Here is a 21,640-nt window from a genome sequence, read left to right on the forward strand (position 1 = left end):
TCACTTCCTGTAATATTGACTATAGGTTAAACATTTAATGTAACATCAATGATTTAATATAGGAAGTTCCATTTACTTATAAGGAGTTCTACTCATCCATGAAAAAACAAAGAAAATTAGTCACAGACAGTTTATTTATTTACCTGTATGATCTAATGCAATCTAACAACAGTTCTGCATAAATGTGTTCAATCAATTATGTTGTAAATTTCCTTGCATGGAAACTTAACGTGACTGAAACTTAAAAACAGCTGATCTCCTGACTGTGCAGTGATTCTGTGACACTATCAGTTTCAACAAGAAGAGCACTCGAGGCTTTTGTGAAGTCGACCACCGAGCTCTCAGTGGTTAGTTCTTCCCGCCTCCGACTGGACTGTAACAGGATGAGTCGGTCAGGTTGTAGCCAGAGAGTCGGTCCAGCTCACCCCCCCGAACCCCCGAGGCTGCGCTGCTGTATTTGTTCTGCAGGAAGATGACTTTAACAGAACCTCATTGTCTCAGGTGACTCTGAAGCCAAAACACGGAGCAGAGCCGAGGTGTTTTTTTTATCTGTTTTTAATGGAGGTTTAAAAAAGCTGCAGCACAAGAGGAGAACTGATTCATGTTTTAATCAAAGACCGAAGCAGATGAGCTGTTGCTGTTGTTGTTGTTGGTTCATTCCATTTATTGCATGTTAGCGTACAGTTTGTCGATCTGCGGCTGGAACAGAGTTTTGAGCTCGGCCCTCTTGGCCTTCAGAGTTGGAGTCAGCAGGCCGTTCTCAATGGTGAACTGCTCCGGGTGGAGGTAAACATCTTTCACCTGCAACAGGTCGAGGAGGAGGAAAAAGTGCAGATGGTTCAAAAAAAAAAAAAAAGTGGGTGGATACAAGATGCAAACCGAAGAAAAAGTTAAAAGTATTTGTTCAGAAAGTAAAACTTCTCTCAGGGGGTTTAAAGAGGACAAGAGGAGAGCATTTCATTTGAGCAAAAACTGCTAATTTTAACCACTAGATGGTGAACTGAGCCAGGTTTAATGAAATGTGTGGCAGAAGATCTGTGCTCAAACTTTAGAACTAGAAATCTCAGGTTACCTTTTAAAGTTGTCAAAAATGAGAATATGAGAATCAGTTCAAGAAGATCAGAAGGAAATGACTGTTCACATGCAAAAATATTCCTGTTTCTGCTTTTATTCCAAAACACATCACTGCTGAGTCGCTCTAATATTCCTGTTTTCATGCAGCCGTGTATTAACATAATGATAAACCTCCTACAGCTGATATTATAAATAGTACCAGAACTGATACATGCTCATTGTGCAATGGTCTGTCACTTTATTTCTCCTCACACAGTCCTACTCATATATTTTTTTTGCCAATATGCAAAAGGTCTGATGCATACCTAATGTTCAGTATCCTCTATATACTTCTTTCTTGCACAAATCTTCATAAAAAAAAAGGTGCAGTTCACCTCAAAAATCAAAAACACATTTCTCCCTCTGGCCTGTGGTGCTGTTTATCCATCTAGATAGTTTTGGTGTGAGCTGAACCGAGTTTTGGCGATATCAGCTGTGGAGGCGTCTGCCTTCTCTCCGATATAATGGGAGTAGATGGCACTCTGATTGTGGTGCTCAAAGCGCCAAATAAATACTTTGAAAAACTCAAAACCTGTGCGTCTTTCCAAAGTTCACCAACGGGTTACTCGAGATAATCCACACACCTCGTTGGGAGCAGTTTCACAGAGGATCTATTTTTAAAGTAGTTCCAGTAGATTCTACTGCTAAAAGAAAGTAGTTCCTACATGAAACTGCCCACTACATCATCACTCATCATCAGCAGTGTCCCGTACGCCATGACGGGCAGGCCAACAAGGGCTATGTTCACATGCACGCTAGTTTTCCACTAATAATCAGAGTATGTCAATAGTCTGAATTTGATAAAAAGTCATGTAAATGTGCTTTTTTTAAAAATATATGCATAAATATCGCAATGCTGACCTTTTCAAGACGGTGGTTAAATGAATGAAAGAGGGAGTCTGCATTTGCACGCCAATAGAAAATTTTGAAAATATACTATTATGACAAAAAGAAGCATCTATAATCACAGTATGCAGAGCTGCATGTAAATATGAATATTGGAGGAATATTCATTTTCATCAGGCATGTAAACAGCTTAGTAGGAATATTGTCTTTTTCAGAATTAGGGGGAAAAAAACAAGAATATTGTGTGTATGCAGCCACTGATCGCAATCATATCACATCCTTACACAGTGTTAGTTTAGGAATAAGCCTTTTACATGACCAGTATCAAATTCAGAACATTATTATATTCAGAAAACAGCGGAAAATTAGCGTGCATGTAAACACAGTCTGTCAATTTGCCCGATTTGATCAATTTATTTACAGTAGACATTTGATTTGCTGTACAGTTTCCATTAACTGCATGTTCACCTGCTAACAGCAGACTTGTATGTACTTTACACACAGTTGTGTCATTTGTTGAACTCATGAGGAGCTGTTACCTGCTCAAACGACTTCAGTCCTGCTTCTTTGCCCAGTCTGGTCATGTCAGACAGAATGGCTTTCTTAACCTCCTGCAAACAAAAAGAAAACAGGTCGCCACTGTTAGAAGCATTCCGATAAAGCTGAAATCAAATTAAACCTGCTCTACTTTTAATATTCAATCTGATTTGCAGACATCTCATGAGTTTCGCAGCGAGCCTGAAGCACCGGTCCAGCTGGCTCCTTTTAGTGTTAATGATCATGTTTACTGCAGATCGTCTTTGCCGGAGCAAAGGAGACATCTGTGTTATAGTGACCCCAGATCATCTGCCCGAGATGGATTTTATTTTCTACAATTCGAGAAGGAAAGCCCCTCCTACACACAGATGTGCAGGATAGAACCAGACAGAAACATTACTGTGTTTTTGCAGAGTTCTTCAACGGAGCCGTGGCAGCCCAGGTTTTTGGTAAACTCCGGCAGGACCTCCGGGTCAGGGACCACAATGGCAACCAGGCACGACTACAGACACAGAACAAAAGATCATCGGAGGACGAGTAGAGTGCACGAGCTGCATGCGCACAGACTGCAAAGATGCAAACGTACCTGCAGACTGTCCCCGTGCACAAACACTTGGGCCACAGGTCCACTGCGCACGTACACGTTCTCAATCTTCTCTGGTGCGATGTACTCGCCCTGAGCCAGCTTGAAGATATTCTTCTTCCGGTCAATAATCTTCAGGACTCCGCTCTGTTAAACAAAACAGTCAGATAGGAGGAAAAACTTAGAGTAAATCTGAACAGTCAAACTTTGGTCAAAGTGTGCATGTTATAGTGTCAAAATGCCATTTTCCTGAGCCCTTCCTAAATGTTTTCCGTAGGTTTCTGCATGATGACGTTGCTACATAGCTGAAGGAGGAGAGGACATCAGCGCCGCAACCTACGTCAACGCTTTTTACTAACGGCTGAGTTGACTTTTAATTAACGCAGATGGAGTCACAATTTAAGATCTAATGAGTGAGGGATTGTTGTCCTTAAGCAATTGTTTAGTGTTTTGGGAAATTAGTCCCTTAGATACACGCCACCCATGTCTGGCTGTTAACGTGAAGCACAGCGAGCAGCCAGTTAGCCTAGCTTAGCAAAAAGACTGGAAATAGTTTGCCCGGCTCCAACCTTGTTTGTTTAATTCAAACAAGTAAAAAAAACAAGATGTGTGTTTATGCACCAGATTGTTTCTTCTCGGTTGCCTGGCGACATCAGTGATGACAAGACTGCATGAAGTTACAGCTCCTGGCTGAGAAAAATGCAGCACATAACCCCCCAGTAAAACCACAACTTCACTTTTAATACAATTAAACAAACTACATATTTTTCTGCAGCTTTGTAGGGCTGTCCTAGATACAATTTTTTAGGCTTCAAAGCTTCAGCAGGGGGCTTAACGCAACCTGTGTTCATGGGGCTGCATTCGTGCATGTGAGCTGCATCACATGGACTTTCCTGCTTTTTATGCATGCACGTTTTCAGTCAAATCATAAACACCACAGAGGAGCTCTGTTTCTCCTTTGCCTCAGTTTTGATGCAGCTGATGCAACGTCTACTTCCTTTGTAAAACGGTAGAAGCGTCAAATCATTCGGGTCAGCTACGTCTTTCCATTTGCTTCCAGCCACCAGATTTATATTTGATAGAGTGGCATCTCAACAACCAAAATGTCAAACTATTCCTTTAAAACTGCAGCATCTCAGCTGACAAGTCCTCTGGCAAACAAAGAAAATTAACCAGTTTTTTTAAAACCTGATTCCACCTTACGTCCCTTTGTTCAAACACTGAACTTATCATATCTACCGATATAACTGGCCTCCGTCCATGCAGACGAGCTCGTGGTTGTTCTTCTTCAGTCGGTGGTAAACTCATTTACATGTAATAGGAGGAAAACTTTATTTGGGTTTTGGTTTCTTACCGGAAGCCATTTTCCGATGTCCCCGGTGTGGAGCCAACCGTCTTTATCCAGAGCCTCTGCAGTCTTCTCTGGGTCTTTCAAGTAACCCTTGAACACGTTTCTACCCTTGATGCAGACCTGAACAAGACCAAGAAACAATAAAACAAGGAAGTATCAGCAGACCATTTAATAGGTTTTACTTAAAAAAAACTTCTAAACCGTTAAAAATGGTTATAATCTTCATGATATTAGAGATCATCTTAAGTCTTAAATTTTTATTTTTATTTTTTTATTTACCATTTAAAGTTTGATTTCATTCCAAAAAAACAGGTTTAATGTGTTATGTGGCTTTGTTCTTTGCAAAATGCAGCAACAAATAAAAATATTACAACTAACTGCACCTCATCCCTTCAGAACGTGCCTGAGAATAATCCAGTTTTTAAGTTTTCTTCAGAATTAAAGTAATCTGGTGACAGTTGGCTGTACATTAATGGATTCACTGCAAACAAACTGCTAATAACTAATTCGGCATACTGTTAATGGTGCCATGTAATTATAAACAAAAACAGTCTCCAAATTATGATAACTGTAGTTGCCAACTTGATTAATTTAGGGATAAACCATGTGTTGCTGATGTTTGTATAATTTATGGATGTGAGACTCGTCCTCCTGGGTTTGATCCTGCTCTTTAATGTTTCTCTGGTCAGGTGGTAATTTAAAATCATTTCCCACCACCTCACCTCACCTGTTCAGTTTCCTTCGTCTTACCTCCCCTTCTCCATTTGAAGCAAAGTAGTTCATTTCCTCAACATCCACCAGCTTCACAATATTACACGGCAGCGGCACCCCAACGTGTCCTGAGGTACGAGATCATTTACAGATGATCGTTTTAAGTCTGTTTATTTTGACAGACATGCCACAGACAATAACAAACTAAACTGATTATTAAAATACCAAATCTGAAATCATATGCAGTGTTAGTCAAAACTGAAATTAGTCTTCAACACGCATTATTGTAATGGTACGTCAATTTGATGATTATTCTCATGCATGAAGTTTAAAATGAGCTCCAGCTCAATCAACAAATGGTGCTTAAACTCTTACATCCTGAGACTAGTGATTATTCTCATCATGGATTAATCTGATTACTTTAAGTTTTACAAACTGCACAATTAAATGGATTTACTGAGAAAAGAACTGAGACAAAACCATCACAACTAGAAGAGGTCACTCAGAGTGCAGATCACTGATAAGTGACGGATGAAGCACCTACTGCAAAGTTTTGAATAAAGTTTATTTTGTATAGCAGTGTAATTTTCTTACACAAAAAGTATGCAAAGTTTTTAGTGAAGTGTTTTTGTGCAGTCTTCTTAAAGATGCATGGAACGGTGTAACTGAGCATCCTGCATTCAGCTAACTAAAGTTGACGGGATAAACTTTCCATCTTATACACTGGGATTTATTCAGGACTTTTGTTGCAGCACTGCACAAAATAAAAGCCCTCCTCGCCTTCTTCTCTCTTCCTGAAAAACAAAGAGTTGAATCTCACTAAATTGTCCCCTCCAGGCTCTCTTGAAGTCAAGATGACCATGAAGATAAGAACATATTTATCTTGTTTTGTGCCTAACTTTAGTGGATCATTACATATCAGGCATGGAATTTATCTGCAGATGCTCTGGTTTAAGATGAAATTAAACTTTGAGCCACGACAGAGGCCAAAATGTGGCCTGTAACAGACTACAAAAGCCTTGTTGTTTTGCAAGGTTTGTGCTTTGAGTTGTCATACAAGACGAGGAAAAGCAGCAAATTTTCACGTTTAAGAAGCTGAAAATGTTGATTGAAAAATAACTTAATTGACTAATTGTTTAAACACAAATATAAAAACTTATGTAAAATCTTAATTTGTAAAATAATATCTGAGATAAATATTGTGGGGTAAAAAGTACAGAGTAACAAAAAAATAGAAATTCTTAAGTACCTCAAACTTGTCCTCAAGTACTCTGAGTAAAGGTACTCTAGTTACTTTTCACTGCTGCTTGTAGGGTAGGTCCTGTCACAAATTTGGGGACAGTTTCAGGTTGAACAACATACCTGAGGTGGCGTCTCCCGGCGTGGTGAAGGTGCAGCCGGCAGTGCACTCTGTCTGGCCGTATGCCTCAAAGATCTGAGAGAGGTCGAATCAAAAACAGTGGAATAAGATCAGAGTGACCAGGTCATCACGACAACATGAAGCGATCAATAACAGCTGGACACTGTTGTGCAACCTCTGCTCTCCCTAAACACGAGAGTGACTGTAGCAGTGTCGTTTTGTTGCAAACACCTCAGAGTTTACCGAGGTTCAAACATTGAACAGAAACTGGGTCAACATCATTGTCTTCCAACCCAAATTATTTACAAATGAGCTAAATTAGATCCAAAAAAATATTGCATTTAGTGAGCCGATTTTAGCTTTTTGTGCGTGTTCAAAAAGATTTCCTGATGTGTGATTCAAGGTTGAGTAAACATGACCCTCGCCAGTAACATTTTGAAGTCAAGAGATCGCATGGATATGGAAACATTTATGAAGACACGGAACAAAGAGAGGATAAATGTTTATTACCTGGCAACCCAGAGCAGCCCTGAGGAAGTTGAGAACAGATGGAGATATGGGTGCAGCTCCCGTCACCATCACCCGCACTCGTCCCCCGAAAGACTCCTGCAGTCGAGATAAAACATGTTTAGATTCACCGACTTCCTGTTTCTATAACAATCTTTCACACATAGTTTCTGGGAGTTTATTGGGCTAATATTCCAGGCAGCGCTAGTTTCACACATGTTCCTACTTTGAGGAACGTTTCCATCTTGTACTTTTTCCACACATGCATGTCAGTAACAGAATAGATGAGGCAAAGGACTGACCAGCAGATGGCGGTAATGATAGTCACAAGGCAAGGTAATGGCAATGTATTTAATATTCATCAAGTTTGCGAGACACTTATTTTTTCCATGATCTACAAGAAACATCCAATACGTTAAACGAGGGTTGGATTAAGGCTCTCTGAATAACCGCAGTTTCCATGGGCATGGGATGGCAAGCAATCGCAGCAACCGCTGTGTTCATTCTTTTCTTCATGAGGCTCAGCCATTCTTGTTTTACACATCAGTGTACGTTAAATTAATGAATCAATGCAAAACCAAAAAAAAGAAGAAGAACTTGTGTGTACAGGAGAGCAGAGAGAAAGGCATTTTTAAAAGTCTCTTTATGCTCAGATCTTAGTACTGTTGTAGCTTCTAAATGAATCTTGCTGTGAAATTAATTTCTCTCCTCTGTCGCTGTTTGTACTTTCAGGTATCTGCTTTATTCATTGTCTCATTTTCAGCTGTGCCGGAGTCGTGGTAACTTACTGTTGATGAAACACCTGACTGAACACACTGATTGTGCTGCTTCATAATAAAAGCATTTAAATCACTTCACACAACTTTTATTGTGAAGAATTTTAAGGAAACAGCATGTTTAGCAACCTAGAGAAAAACAGTGCTGCAGTCGCCCTTTAAAGTGCACCAGACTGATGCATTTAAATTTTAAATGCATGCCCCAGACCACCTTAGAGGATTCAGGTTTACCTCACTGTAATTTCACAAAATCAGGGCTCCAAAACAACATTTTGCTCAGAGCCCCCAAAAAACTAGAAACAGCCCTGATTTCAGGGATGGACTGTATGTATAAAAGGGCTGTAAAGTGTGTTTGTACAAACAGAAACAATACCTGCACTTTGTGGAAGATGAGTTTGTCCCATATGCTGTTCTTCCTGATGATTCCTTCCTTCACTTCAGCATATTTTCTCTCCACAGAAAAGTTCAGCAGCCATTTCTTGAAAGGTGATTTGGCTCCACTCTGAACCTGGTGACAGCAGTTTTGATTACAGCATTTGAAGTCAGAAACTAGACATGCAGGTTGATGTTTAAAGCAGAATGAGGGGAAAGAGGGGGCTGTTGTGTCCGCCACAAATCACTAACTTTGTCATAGACACGGTTGAGAAGTCGAGGCACGACTGGGAAAATGGTGGGCTGCAGGGTTTTCATGTCATCTGGAAGCAGTCTGATGTCACCCTGGAAGAATCCCACCTTAGCCCCAGCACCGTACATCACTGTCTGCAAGAAACAGACAAAACGTCATTAAAAAAACACTTCATGATATCCTCATTACTCTCATTTATAAATAAAAGGATTAATGGAGTCTGGAGCTCACCTGTACAACTCTCTCGAACATGTGTGCTAGAGGCAGGAATGAAATGCTGACGTCCTCGGTATTTGGAACAACTGCAGACTGTGAGACACACAGAGGATCTGATAGCAACAGGTCTGTGACGTAATGCACTCAAAATACTCACATCAGATAATTAAAGTGATGTTAATGATTATTTATCCGAACCTCAAAGCCTCTGATGACACCTGCAGCATCAGCGACCACGTTCTCATGGGTCAACATCGCTCCCTTGGGGTTTCCTGAGAAAGACAAACTAAGTATTTGACCTCTGACAAATTTCATACCTTAGAGACACACATTTATAAAAGCTTAGTTGACATAAATAATCAAATCTGCACTAATTTTATGACCTTAGTCAAGTAATAAGTGATTTAAACAGACAAGTAGTGGCACTACTACAGTCATGCCATCAGCTGTGAAAGTCTGTCTGCTTTGGGCTAAATTCATGCTAACATGCTAATGTTTAGCAGGCATGTGGACCATATTATCCATCTTAGTTTGCATGCTAATTAGTGCAAGACACTCATTTGAATGGCTTTTTGTTTTTAAACTGTAGCACAGCCCTAGCAATATGGAGCTTTTTAAGCTCTTAATTTGGGAGCATGACTCATCCATTTCATGTTCAGATTTGATAATGCTTTCCTTCAAAACCCTTCCATCGCACTCGAATACCTCCTGCTTGCATTTTAGATTTGCTCTGCTTCTGCTCAAACTGTATGCTTGCACAGATGTATTGTTGTTGGCAAAAGATTTCCTTCGCACGAGCTTCAGCCAGTCTCCATGCACTCAGGCTGCTTCTGTGCATTTGTAAATTTCAATTTTCAGCTCTGTTCTTGGATTTTTTTTTTTTTTTTTTTTGTGCAATAACACCATCAAGATTCCCTGCACTCTTTAACCGTGTTCATTTACCAAGGCTTTATTAGATGTATAAGGTCCCACAATAAGGTAAGAATTGTGAATTGCATACCTGCTTTTCAAGGACGTACTACAGCTGCCTTTACAAAGTGAATACTGTTGCATGCAGTATGCATACATTTACAATATACTACTTCATCATAACAGTGCACCTTGAACTTCCCCCTGAAGATAAATCCAGTCTGTAGTAAAAAGAAAATTAGTAAAAAGAAATTTGCAAAGGATGCAAGCTGTCATCGGCCTCTCAGCAGCTCAGTCGATGCGACGCATCTTCCTCTGGGCAGAGGATTGTGGGTCAGTATAGCTAGAAAAACATGTTGACTTGCATACTGTAGCCACATGCAGTACCCTGTATTGGGACATACTAAATCGTTTCCTGTCATCAAATAGTACAATATGATTGGAATGCACCCAATTTATATCTGAGTATGAGCACATGGTTTGAGCAGAAGCAGAGCAAATATAAGTGCAAACAGAGTCCATTTGAGTGTGAGGGCAGCGTTTTGGATGGAAAAAGAATAATATGAAATCAATGAGCCATGCTCTCAAACTGAGAGAACACTCTCTTGAATCAAGACAGGAAAAAAAGTCCCATATTTAGGAGGATCAAAATTTGTAGGATTCATCATGTGGGATTCATGAGTGCATGTACCAAATGTCATAGCAATCCATCCAATAGTTAAATTTCACTCATGACCACAAATGTGAACTTCACAGTGGGACTAGAGCAAAAAACAGGGGATCAAAGTTATAAAGGATTCATCCTCGGGGGATACAGGTGTACATCTCACTTATTCAATGCATCTCAGAAACTTTTGTCGCTAACAATTTGGTACAATTGAGCCCAGTCACAATGCAATGTGTGAATCTTTACATTTTGATTGTATTAATGCTCTTTTTGTAGGGTACTTTTAGTTGCAAGACGAAATTCTGATAGTTTTACTGAATCCAGTAACAGAAAAGACAGAGAGAAGGGAACGTTACAGTGGTGTTAACATCTTAATATGAATGTGTAGATGAGATGCTGTAGCCTAAATGAGAATCTGTGAACAAACTGTTTAAAATGCATTTTTGCAGTGAGATGATCTGCTGCTCTGTTTAATATGAAGAGTTCTGTGGTTTTGATTGAATTTGACCGTGTAGAGGAAGTGAGGTGTGGAGGAACAGTAATGCTACGTGTTACCTGCTCTCCCTCATATGACGTCTATGTGGATCAGGAGACTCGTGGCTCTGTACTCTGCTGTCAGACACGTTATACATAAATCTTTGCCATAAAACCCAAACTTATTCCACACTTACGTGTTATGAAAGTTTGATGGTGCAATGCGACGTCAGAGTTAGTTACAGTGGTAGTTCCTTGATGCCAAAAATGAAACCTATGCATGTCCTAATGACATGTATCAATACACTAATGCTGTATTTATTTTTTTTCCAGATTCACATTTAGCTTTTACTCACATCTTATGCATTAAAGTCTGATATATTGGATGCATGAGTGAATCATTTCACCCCTATCAGGAGATTGTGGCAATCCATTCAGTAGTTGCAGAAATATTTTAGTCTGGAACAAAGTAATGGACAAACAAACCCACATCACCATCCCGAGGCTGGTGTGGCTACAGATCAACTCAACCATGGCTGCTTTGGCTGCTCATTCACATGTAAGATTCAAACATCATGGAGGCCTGAGGAGGACTGTTCTACTCTGCAGATGATAAATCACCTGTAGTGCCACTGGTGAAGCAAACAATACTGAGGTCCTCTGGCTTCGGTGGCTGTTGGGACACAAAATCAGCACATCAGAACAGCATGTAGCTTTTTAAATCTCATAAAAAATGTTAAATTGATTACATGAGTTTATCAGAAACAAACTTACAACTGGTTTTTGAAGATTACTTTTCCCCAGAGCCTGGAGAACAAAAAAAAAAAAAAAAACATGTGTTTTCAATCGTGTTTGTGCTTCTTTTAACAGCATTAGTTGCAAGTACAGAACTAAAACAATTGTTCATGCTTGAAATGAAGCCAGCATAAATACAAGCAGTGACCTCCCAGTTCGTTATTTGTGTTCGGCATGCAAATACCTCTACATCCTGCATGGACACGACCTCCACCCCACACTTTGCTCCTCTCTCGACCAACTCCAAGTCGAAAGAGTCCATGACGACGATGGTTTTGAGGACCGGGGTCTGGCCTTTCTCCCTGGTCTGCAGCAGTGTTTCTGCTTTGTTTTGATTGTCACAAAGAACCGTGGAGATCTCCGCTGAAAGAGGAACACTTAAGCTGCATTACTAGTAAAATAAACAGAAGCAAAGGTTGGGAACAGTGCTGCTGGTTTTAGCTTAAATTATTAATGTTGTAGAGAAAGATTAACAGATAAAAAATGGATTTTTAAAGGGATTGTTTGGATTATTTGAAGTGGGCTTGTATAAGGTAATTAACCACAGTCAGATTTGGGATGTAAGAAAGTACAAATACTTAATTACTGTGCTTAAAGTCTTTGTAAACCCAAATCCACAAAATTCTTTTAACCATATAATTTAGGGTCTTATGTACATAATAGGAAGCATTAGAAATCCAACTCGAAATATTGTCATCGAAGTTTTTGTACTGTCTCCTATTTTTGGTTTGAATTGGACGCGTTTGTGCTCGAGATTTATAACAAAAATTACACAATTAGTTCCACAAACCAATCATAAAAAATCCATGTCAGTTGCTATGTGGAACTTCTCTTCTCCTGCTGCTGCAGCTGCTGTCTGAGTCTGCACAACTCAACAACAGGGAGATGAAGCTGTTACGTCACTTCTTTTAACAAAAATAGTGGTTTTAATCTGGATGGGATCAGTATCAGTTTAAGTGTACGTTATATTTAGAACATTTTCCCTGCTTTACTTGTCTGTTAGACAGCCTTTACGAACGGCAAACTGTGCTTTCTTCACAGCTGCTAAACTCTTGCCGGACACCGGAGCTGCCGGTCGACCGCTGCCTCGATCTGCTGTAACATTAGTTCAGATCTGTACAAACATGTTAAAAACACCAAAGTCAAACAATAAGACAGGCCAGCTTATAAACACAAACGCCCACACGTCCTGTGTCCTGCAAGATAAAAGGACGGTTTCTGTCCACGGAGTCTGAAGGCTGTAAAGAGAGCTGAGACCGAGTCTTTTTGCTAAGGTTAGTGAGAACACTCGAGTGTGGTTTTGTTCTCCCTGGAATGAGTTCCCTTTGATTTTTAATGAATTATACAAAAAAATTGCAACTTTCTTTTGCAATTTTCACATGGCCCTGCAATTTCATTGTATACTTCTGCCTAAAAGTATTGCAACTTTTTTAAAAAGCTGCTGTGACATCAGGCATTTTAGGCCGCAACAATCCTAAAAAAGGCCTCCTGAAGCAGCTGTCAATCAAACGTGAGCTGACACGCCCACATACATGAAAAATGTTCTAAACAGCAAAATTAGCCGAAACCAGGTTTCCTGATAATTCTGAACATGTATCTTCATTCAGATCTTTGTGGATGCTTAATGAGAAACTAAACTTTGGTATCATATATGCATTTTCACTATTTCAAGCCAAGTTTTCAGGTTTTTATTTTTCTGAAAACTTTGTACTTTCTCTCCCCACATTCCTTTCATTATATTTTCCAAACCAGCTCGTTACTGCAGTTTTAATGCATTCGAGGAGAACCATGGCTTTTTTATGTTTCCATCATTGCACAGATTGAAGGAGCAGGTGTGATAAATAAGTGAGAAGAGATTAGAGTGCTGCAGAGTTCACACAGATCCCTGTGGGGACCAGCCAGTTACTGGACTCAGACTCTGTAATTAGCAGCATTATGGTGCAAGAGAAGCTCCAATTACCTTGGTCAATAATGAACACCAGAGCCTCAGGACCCAGGGTGTCGTACAGGGGAACCGCTACCATGGAGTAGGTGTAACAGGCCAGCTCGCTGATAATCCACTGTGAGGGACCCATGAAACAGAGAGGCAGCGTTTACATGTTGTTCAAACCCGCTTTATAAAACACCAAGACATCAGCAGCAGCTCACCTCGGGTCTGTTCTGAGCAAAGATGCCGATGAAAGTGTCCGTGTTCGGCTTCAGACCCTTCTGGAGAAGCCCTGAGCCCAGGTGCTCCGCTCTGTCAGAAACCTTCACGGAGGAAGAGGAGTAAAGTTAAGCTGGAGTTGGCAACACTTCATCTTTAACATATTTATCTAATGTTGAAGGTGTTTCTTGAAGTTTTACCTGTCTGTACTTCAGCCACTGGTACGGCCGGCCTGCTTTTCTGTATCCCAAACACGGTCCGTTACCTGCAGAGGAGAAATGAACCAACATTAAACTATGTGTATTGTAGTAGAATATTTTCAGAAATTAATAAAAAGCTCCACAGAAATACATTTAGTTGCTTTACGCATAAATGCATATTTTCCCCAGCCTGTAGTGCTGTTTATCCATCTAGATTGTTTTAGTCTGAGCTGCAGAGTTTTGTAGAAATCTGCCGTAGAGATGTCTGCCTTCTCTCCAATATAACTGGACTAAATGACACTCACTCACTTGTGTCAATTTAAAAACGGTCACTCAAGATCAAGGTCTTCAATCTGTGGCTCCCTGTGGCTTTGGCAAAAAATTATATGGTGATGAATACGTTTTTTTTTTCCATTTATTTATCATTGTTGTATGTCTACGCTGTAAAAACAAAAAAGCTGAGAAAACTCAAACTTACTGCAATAGATTTGAGTTTTGAGCCAAACTCAAACGCTCAAGTTTATCAAATCTTTTTTGAGATAATGAACTTTTCCTCTTTGGATAAACTTAAATCTTTGAGTTTTAGAAACCCAAAAAAGTTGCATTTAAAAAAGTTAATTAAAAATAATTGAAGTGAAAGTGAATGATGGTTAAAACTTTAATGTTTTCAATTAAAACTGTTAAATTTTCTGGCACCAAAATAAGAACAAATCAGGTTCACAGCTCACTGTGACCAACAGCAATATATTCCATGATCTGGTTTCTAAAACTCAAAGATTAGTGGCAACACAAATTCAACAAAAAGGATGAAACCTTTATTCTCAAATCCATCACATTTCTATCCTCACTATTTGTTTATTTTTATTAAAGTGGCTGCATGTAATAAAGGAAAGGTTTCATAAACTTCAGCATACATTAAATAAAGTTTTCTTCACCTGAAACTTTCAGTCCCCTCTGAAAAACCTCATAGATGGTCTTGGCGTCATTGTAGTGATACGACGTCAGGTTGTTGTTATTCTCGAGTAACGCAGTCTTCCTCGCTCCGTCCTGAGGACATGAAACACCCAGAATGAAAATCATGGTTACATTTCACTGATAAAAAAAAAAAAAAAAAGTCCAAGACTCTTCCTCCAGCACACTGAAGCTGTATAGTTACATATTTCTCTATTATTTTATGTTATTAAAAACTCTGCACTCTTGACCTTGATGCCCACGGTTTGACACTTGAGGTCGATGGCGGTCCGGACGGGACTGGGCCGCGAGTTGAGGTAAAACAGGGTCGCAGCTGCCACGGCCAACAGGGAGATGATGGCTGGCATCGGCAGAGGGGAGAACAGCAACTGGATGAGGAAGTCCATGGTGCTGGGACGCAGGGAAAGTTTAGTTTTTATTAAAACTCAGAACTCAGACATGGAGTCACTCAAACTAAAACTGTGCTATCATTAAAGATATGTAGTCCTTTAATGCAATGAGCTCATTGACGCTCTTCATATCGTCTCCATAGCAACTTCAGGTCAAAGTCGGCATGACTTGTGCAACAGTTGTTCCTAATCACTCGAGATAGAGTCCAGCCCATAAATGCTCAGAACATTACAGTCCATACATACAGCGATAATGTGTTTACATACACAGTCCCTCAGTGGTGAACTGAGGTCGAGGTTAAAGGGATAGTTCAGAGTTTTTCAAGTGGGGTTGTATGAGGTACTCATCCTTGCTCAAGAGTATCAGCTACACCAGGTGGCGGTCGACACAGAAGCTAAGACATATTTAAGCAACCTAAAAAGTCACTTTGATTGGGTTACTGATTACATTTTTTAAACAGGTAATCAGTTTTTGTACCAAAACACATTTTTGAAAGTAGCCCTACCAAGCTAGTAAACCACGTTATACAGCCCTTTCTGGCAGAAAGGTTTGAAGGCCAAATTCTCACATGTGCAATTGTGTCACCTGGGATTTTTTGTTTTGTTTTTGGTTTTTTTTATCAGGGGACTAAAATACGTTTTGTCCGCAGAGCAGTGGGCTGTTCATCAACTACAGATCAGAACCTCATACAATCTCACTTCAGAAAAAAACGAACTCTCCCTTTAAGACATGTCTGAAGAGGTTAGGAATGATGTTCTTCCTAATGAAATATATCAAATTAGGTTTTCTGAAGCTTTTGCGATCTATTCAATTGTGTGTCATAATTGTTAACAACACAAAGGTCAAGATTAATTATATTTTATGAGAATATACCATAGACTGCATAATAAGAGGAGGGTCTCATGTGAAGAATATGGACTCCAACAATCCTGCATATTCTACCTTTGAAATGTTTTTAAAAGATGGTTGATTTTTGTCACATTTCCTGGTCGTCACATTCTGTCTTTGGCACTATCTGATGTTTTAACTTGGCAAATTAATGATTAAATACAGGCAGAGAACAGTTTCTGCAGATACAGACACCACCACGACTTCAATAAGGTCATAAGTCTGCAAATTATTTATTTATTTATTTAAATCCTGCACAGTATACCTTTAAAGTTAACAGGGTACGGTGCATGCATTTGGTGGAAAAACTCATGATAATGATTAAAATTATTTCAGAAAGGTAAAATATATATTTTGTCCTCCTTCCAAGACTCAACTGACAAATCCATTGTTACTTTGTGTGAACAGACAATTAAAAAACAGAGAAATGTCACTGTCCTACCTGCTGTTGATCCTCTCAGGTGTTCCTTTCTGCTCCCAGCTGACAGGATGGCGGACAGGTGTGTATGTGTGTATGTATGTGTGTGTGTGTGTGTGTGTGTGTCTGTGTGTGTGTGTGTGTGTGTGCAGCAGATCTTTTTCCTCTGCTCTGCACGGAGAACGAGAGCTCATAAAACAGCCTGACAGAGTTAAAAGAACCTTTGAACTTTGGCCACCATCACTTCCACTGATAAAAAAAAAAAAGAAAAATACTACAAGCACAGAAGTAGAAACTGCTCTGTCATGTCATAATATTAAAGTGTGTATGGTGCAATTTATTAAGCTGCTTTAAAATGATTTTTTTAAAGCTCTACTGACCAATAAATGGCTTTGATTTGAATCCAGATAGATGAACTTTATCTGAGACGAGGCCGAGATGCTGCAGCTGATGAAAGGTCAGCGGCCTTATCTGCAGTTTATCACATTCAAAGTCCTTATATCACAGAAATGTGTTCACAGTGTTGAAGCTCAAACGTGCACAGTTCTGTTGCCTCATCAGACAGTGAATCAACACTGAGACAGATTCAAGAAAAAAACGAACGTTATAATCTTCACGCTGGAGGATTTACTGCAGGACTGTTCTCATAAACTGGCCACTTGACGGTTTTGTTTATCCTGAGGTGTTTCTGTTATTAAGCAAACCTTCACTGACAACTAATTATTCAGAATTTGATGCAGCTCAAGTAAACAGAAAAGTTTGTTTGGATATTATTCAAGTTTTAGCAGCATTCTAGTCAGGCTGCGACTAACGATTATTTTCTCGATTAATTAATCTTGTCAGTTTAAGTTTTTCCTGTAAAGGCTATTTTCATTGACAGATGGTCTAAAAATGTTGATCAGCGTCTCTCAAAGTCCAAGATGACATCCTCAAATGTCCTATTCTGTCCACAACCTAAAGATATTCAGCTCACTGTCAGATAAGAGTAAAGAAACCAGACATTTTTTCTCATTTGAGAAGCTGAAATCAGAAGAACGTTCCTTTAAAAAATACCTTAAAGCGTTTAATGGATTATCAAAATAGTCATTCTAGTCAGTCAAAGTCATTATTTTAAGAAAGTTTCTCATTATTTTGTGATATTAAATCATTATTTAGAGGAAAATAACTAATTTTCAGAAAGTTTCTCATTATTTTGAGATACTATGTCATTATATTTGGAAGGTTTCTCATTATTTAGGGATAATTTAAAGGTACTAAAACATTTCATTTTTCATTAATTTCATAAACTATGTCTTTATTTTGAGATACAAAGTCATTCTCATAAGAAAGTTTCTAATTATTTAGAGGTTATTTTCTTATATTCACTTATTATTTAGAGAAAAGTAACTCATTCTGACAGTTTCTCATTATTTTGAGATACAAAGTCATTATTTTAAGATTATTTAAAGATACAAAGTCATTATTTTAAGATTATTTAAAGATACTAAGTCATTATTTTAAGATTATTTAAAGATACTAAGTCATTATTTTGAGAAAGTTTCTCTTTATTTTGGGATTATTTTAAGACACTATCATTATTCAGATAAAAATAACTAATTTTGACAAAGTTTCTTATAATTTTGATTTTATCAAAACAGTTGATGATTAATTTAATAGAGCAGCACATTCAGAATATGCGCTTCCATTGGGATTATTAACTGCAGTTTGAACATGCAGCTTCTTTCCTGTTAGCTCTGTGCATCTGAAACAAAACTAGCTGACAGTTTTCAAGGCTGGAGTAGAGATGAATGCACAAAATAAAAGCTCACATTTCTGGTCAGAAGAGAAACACACCTACTTTTAAACATTATGAAAAACAGGTTTTTGGATATAAACAGGAATATTAGTAGAACATTCATTTTCATTACCCATGCAAACCGTCTCAAAGGAATATTGTCTTTTTCAGAATAAAGACAAAAACCTGAATATTTTGTGCACCTTAATGAAGCCAGTGATTTAAATGGGTTGGAAAAACTAATAGAAAACACCTGTCAGTATAATACAATATGATTCAACACACAGCTGAATCAACATCTCTCAAAAACTGAACATTATAACCTTCATAAATCAAGTCAGTCATTACTTTTCTTCATTAGACCAGTGTCTCCAAAACTGCATTTTGCAAATAACCTCTTTTGCATATCCCCAATGAGGGCTGTAAGAAAATATAAAAAATACTGAGTATCATCATATCATGTTTTTTGATGCTTGTTCGATTCTCAGAACAATTTCTCAGGACATTTTGATGCCCTGATGTGTTTAAACCACAGTGTTCTTAATCTTCCCTGTTCTGATTGCATAAAATTTACTTTAACTCAAATGTGTAATGTTGGTGTGTTCTTTATACAATGAAAGTTTTCCTTAAATTGGATTTAAAAAGTAATAATATATAATCTTGCTTACAGTATTGCAATATATTGAATCGTAACTCCTGTATCGTGATACGTATCGTATCGCTGTGGTTTATTTTTTATATTTTCCACAGCTGTCCATTATAACAACTTGATAATTTTGACTGAAGTGGGCGGCTCGTGATCGCTTTACTTTGCACAGAAAAAGAGTCAAATGATGCACCAAACGCCCCTTTTTATGCGAGTGCGCGCACAGTCTGAAGAAAAAAGCCTGAGTTAACAAAGCAAGTTGATAACCACCGTGATGATACCGGTTATTATCTCTGAGGTTTTTTGTCAAGCAGCTCATGCAAAGAAAGCTTGGCTGTGTTGAGCCTCCTTCGTAGTTCAGCCCTCTGTACAACTCAGTAGATTTAAATCCACCGCTACAGACAGCAAAAGATGTTTTTTATTAATTAACTTTGTCTAGTTGCAACTCAGCCTGACTCTTTGTTTAGTTCAGAAACATTTACATCAGCAGATTGTTGCAGCCTTCCTGTTTTCGTGTGATGCTTCTTTACACTAAACTGACAAAGATAAGCTGAAATTACACCTCGTATCTGATCGCACTGATTAAAGTGCAGATGCAACGTTTTCTGGTCGGCAAATGAGTCATAAAGATAGCAATCAAGCTCGATTATGTCATTATATCAACCACCATAAGCTACTCATCATACAAGAAGTTGTTTTGGTTTTAACAATAACATTTTGACAGAGTTTTGACTTTGACATGGTGCATTTTCCTGCTCAGGACTCAAACTTTCACTTGCACAAGGAGGACTGAGATATTTCATCTTTTAAAATATAAATACTTGATTTAATGCTTGCAAAACCTGAAAGATTCCTCTTAAACTTTAACATTTACTAAATTACAGATACAAGACTAAACTTTATTAACTCACTCATCAAAAAATAAACAACTCTGAACTTCTAACATGTTTTCTCGTGTGAATAATAGCAAGTTTGTGGCTGTTTTTTCATGTGTGAGTGACTTGATTTGAGCTGGACGGCGAGCTGAAGGTAAAAGATCATTAGGAGAAGATTTGAAGGGTTACCTGGTGGGATTAGCAGAGGTAGTTTGAGGCCAGGCTGAGCAGGGATCCCCTGAGGGGCACCAAAAAAAAAAAAAAAAAAAAAGCAGCTGAAGGCAGCAACACCACTAATGTACAATCTGCCCACCTGTGGTCATTAGCACCTCAAACTGCACACAGGTGCTGAGAACCTGTGTTCAACAACAAGCAAGGCTCAGCCTGCCTCTCTGCAGGTCGCTCTCCCACGAGATCCACTGCAGTTTGCACCTTATTCTGCTGTTTGGACTTTTGATTTGTCTTAATTAAATTAATCCACATTCTTTAAATAAACATTTCACACTCCCCCGCAGCAGTGCAAGTGTGTGTGTGTGTGTGTGTGTGTGTGTGCGTGTCCCTGTTTAGAGAGTGTGATGAACTTTGACTCTGGATTTATGAACGTTCAGCGATAACTAATGTGGTACCTTTGGAATATAGATGATAAAATCTCTGCAGAGACAGAACACACCCACATCTGTCTTTAATCGAGTCAGATGTTTCATGTTGTTTTTGGATTTTAGACAGTTTGCTAACTTTTCTCTAAAAGTTTGTTTTAATGAGACGTTCTCAAAACAATGACTCGAGAAAGTTTCCCTTATTTAAAGGTTATTTTAAGTCATTACTTCAAGAAAACTTTTCATTATTGTCATATGCTACGTGTTTATTTTGATACACAAAGTCATTTTCAGAAAGTTTCTAATTATTTTGAGATATTAAATCATTATTTAGGGAAAAGTAACTCATTTTGAGAAAGTTTCTCATTATTTTGAGACACTATGTCATTATATTGGGAAAGTTTCTCATTATTTAGGGACAATTTAAAGGTACTGAAGCATTATTTCCAGAAAGATGTTTATTAATTTCATATACTATGTCTTTATTTTGAGATACAAAGTCATTCTCATAAGAAAGCTTCTAATTATTTTGAGATTATTTTCTTACATTAACTCATTATTTAGAGAAAAGTAACTCATTTTGACAGTTTCTCATTATTTTGAGACACAAAGTCATTATTTTAGGATTATTTAGAGATTATTTAAAGATACTAAATCATTATTTTGACAAAGTTTCACTTTATTTTGGGATTATTTAAAATCACTATATCATTATTTAGATTTAAAAAACTACTTTTGACAAAGTTTCTTATAATTTTGAGATACTAACTCATTATTTTGAGAGAGCTTTTCACTATTTTCAGATGCTACATCTTCATTTTGAACTACAAAGTCATTATTTTACAAAAGTTTCAAATTATTTTGTGATTGTTTTAAGATGTTAAGTCATTATTGGAACACAAGTAACTCACTGTGACAAAATTTCTTATTATTTTGAGACACTAAGTATTTATTTTAAGATAATAATTCATCATTTTTGCGAAGATTTCTGATTATTGCAACAAGGTTTATCATTATAAAGACTTTTTTTGGTGGAAATGGGCTTCAACAGGAAATGTGAGTCATGAAATCACATAGAAAAAAAAATCTAATCATCATCTATCTTAAGAGTAATGCTCTGAAAAGAAGTTCAATCAGTTTAATGACAGACTGAAGCATCGGGGCTTCTGAGACACTGAAGGACTCTCTGATAAAGGATCACACAATAGAAAAGAGTAGAAAATGATGGACTCTCCTCCCACTCTCCTCCACATATTTACATTTTC

The 21,640-nt window shown here is 38.2% G+C and overlaps 1 protein-coding gene across 1 annotated transcript; it reads right to left on the bottom strand.

Annotated features, from left to right (window-relative positions):
• Positions 1-447: 447 nt before the first annotated feature.
• On the bottom strand, positions 448-16,649 carry acsl5 (acyl-CoA synthetase long chain family member 5). Its single transcript, XM_084740161.1, has 21 exons — positions 16,509-16,649; positions 15,019-15,178; positions 14,752-14,863; positions 13,817-13,881; positions 13,619-13,720; positions 13,431-13,530; positions 11,655-11,833; positions 11,450-11,482; positions 11,297-11,348; positions 8,824-8,897; positions 8,641-8,718; positions 8,409-8,543; positions 8,158-8,292; positions 7,012-7,107; positions 6,504-6,576; positions 5,181-5,269; positions 4,434-4,550; positions 3,083-3,226; positions 2,897-2,998; positions 2,499-2,570; positions 448-801 (listed from the first exon to the last, which is right to left on the bottom strand). Exons 2-21 carry the CDS (start codon positions 15,172-15,174, stop codon positions 664-666), a joined length of 2,052 nt encoding a protein of 683 aa, XP_084596287.1. The 5' UTR covers positions 15,175-15,178; positions 16,509-16,649; the 3' UTR covers positions 448-663.
• Between the last annotated feature and the right edge of the window lie 4,991 nt (positions 16,650-21,640).

This window comes from Lutjanus erythropterus, chromosome 17 (genome assembly GCF_056507025.1).
Source record: "Lutjanus erythropterus isolate fLutEry1 chromosome 17, fLutEry1.hap2, whole genome shotgun sequence".
NCBI classification, from domain to species: Eukaryota; Metazoa; Chordata; class Actinopteri; order Lutjaniformes; family Lutjanidae; genus Lutjanus; species Lutjanus erythropterus.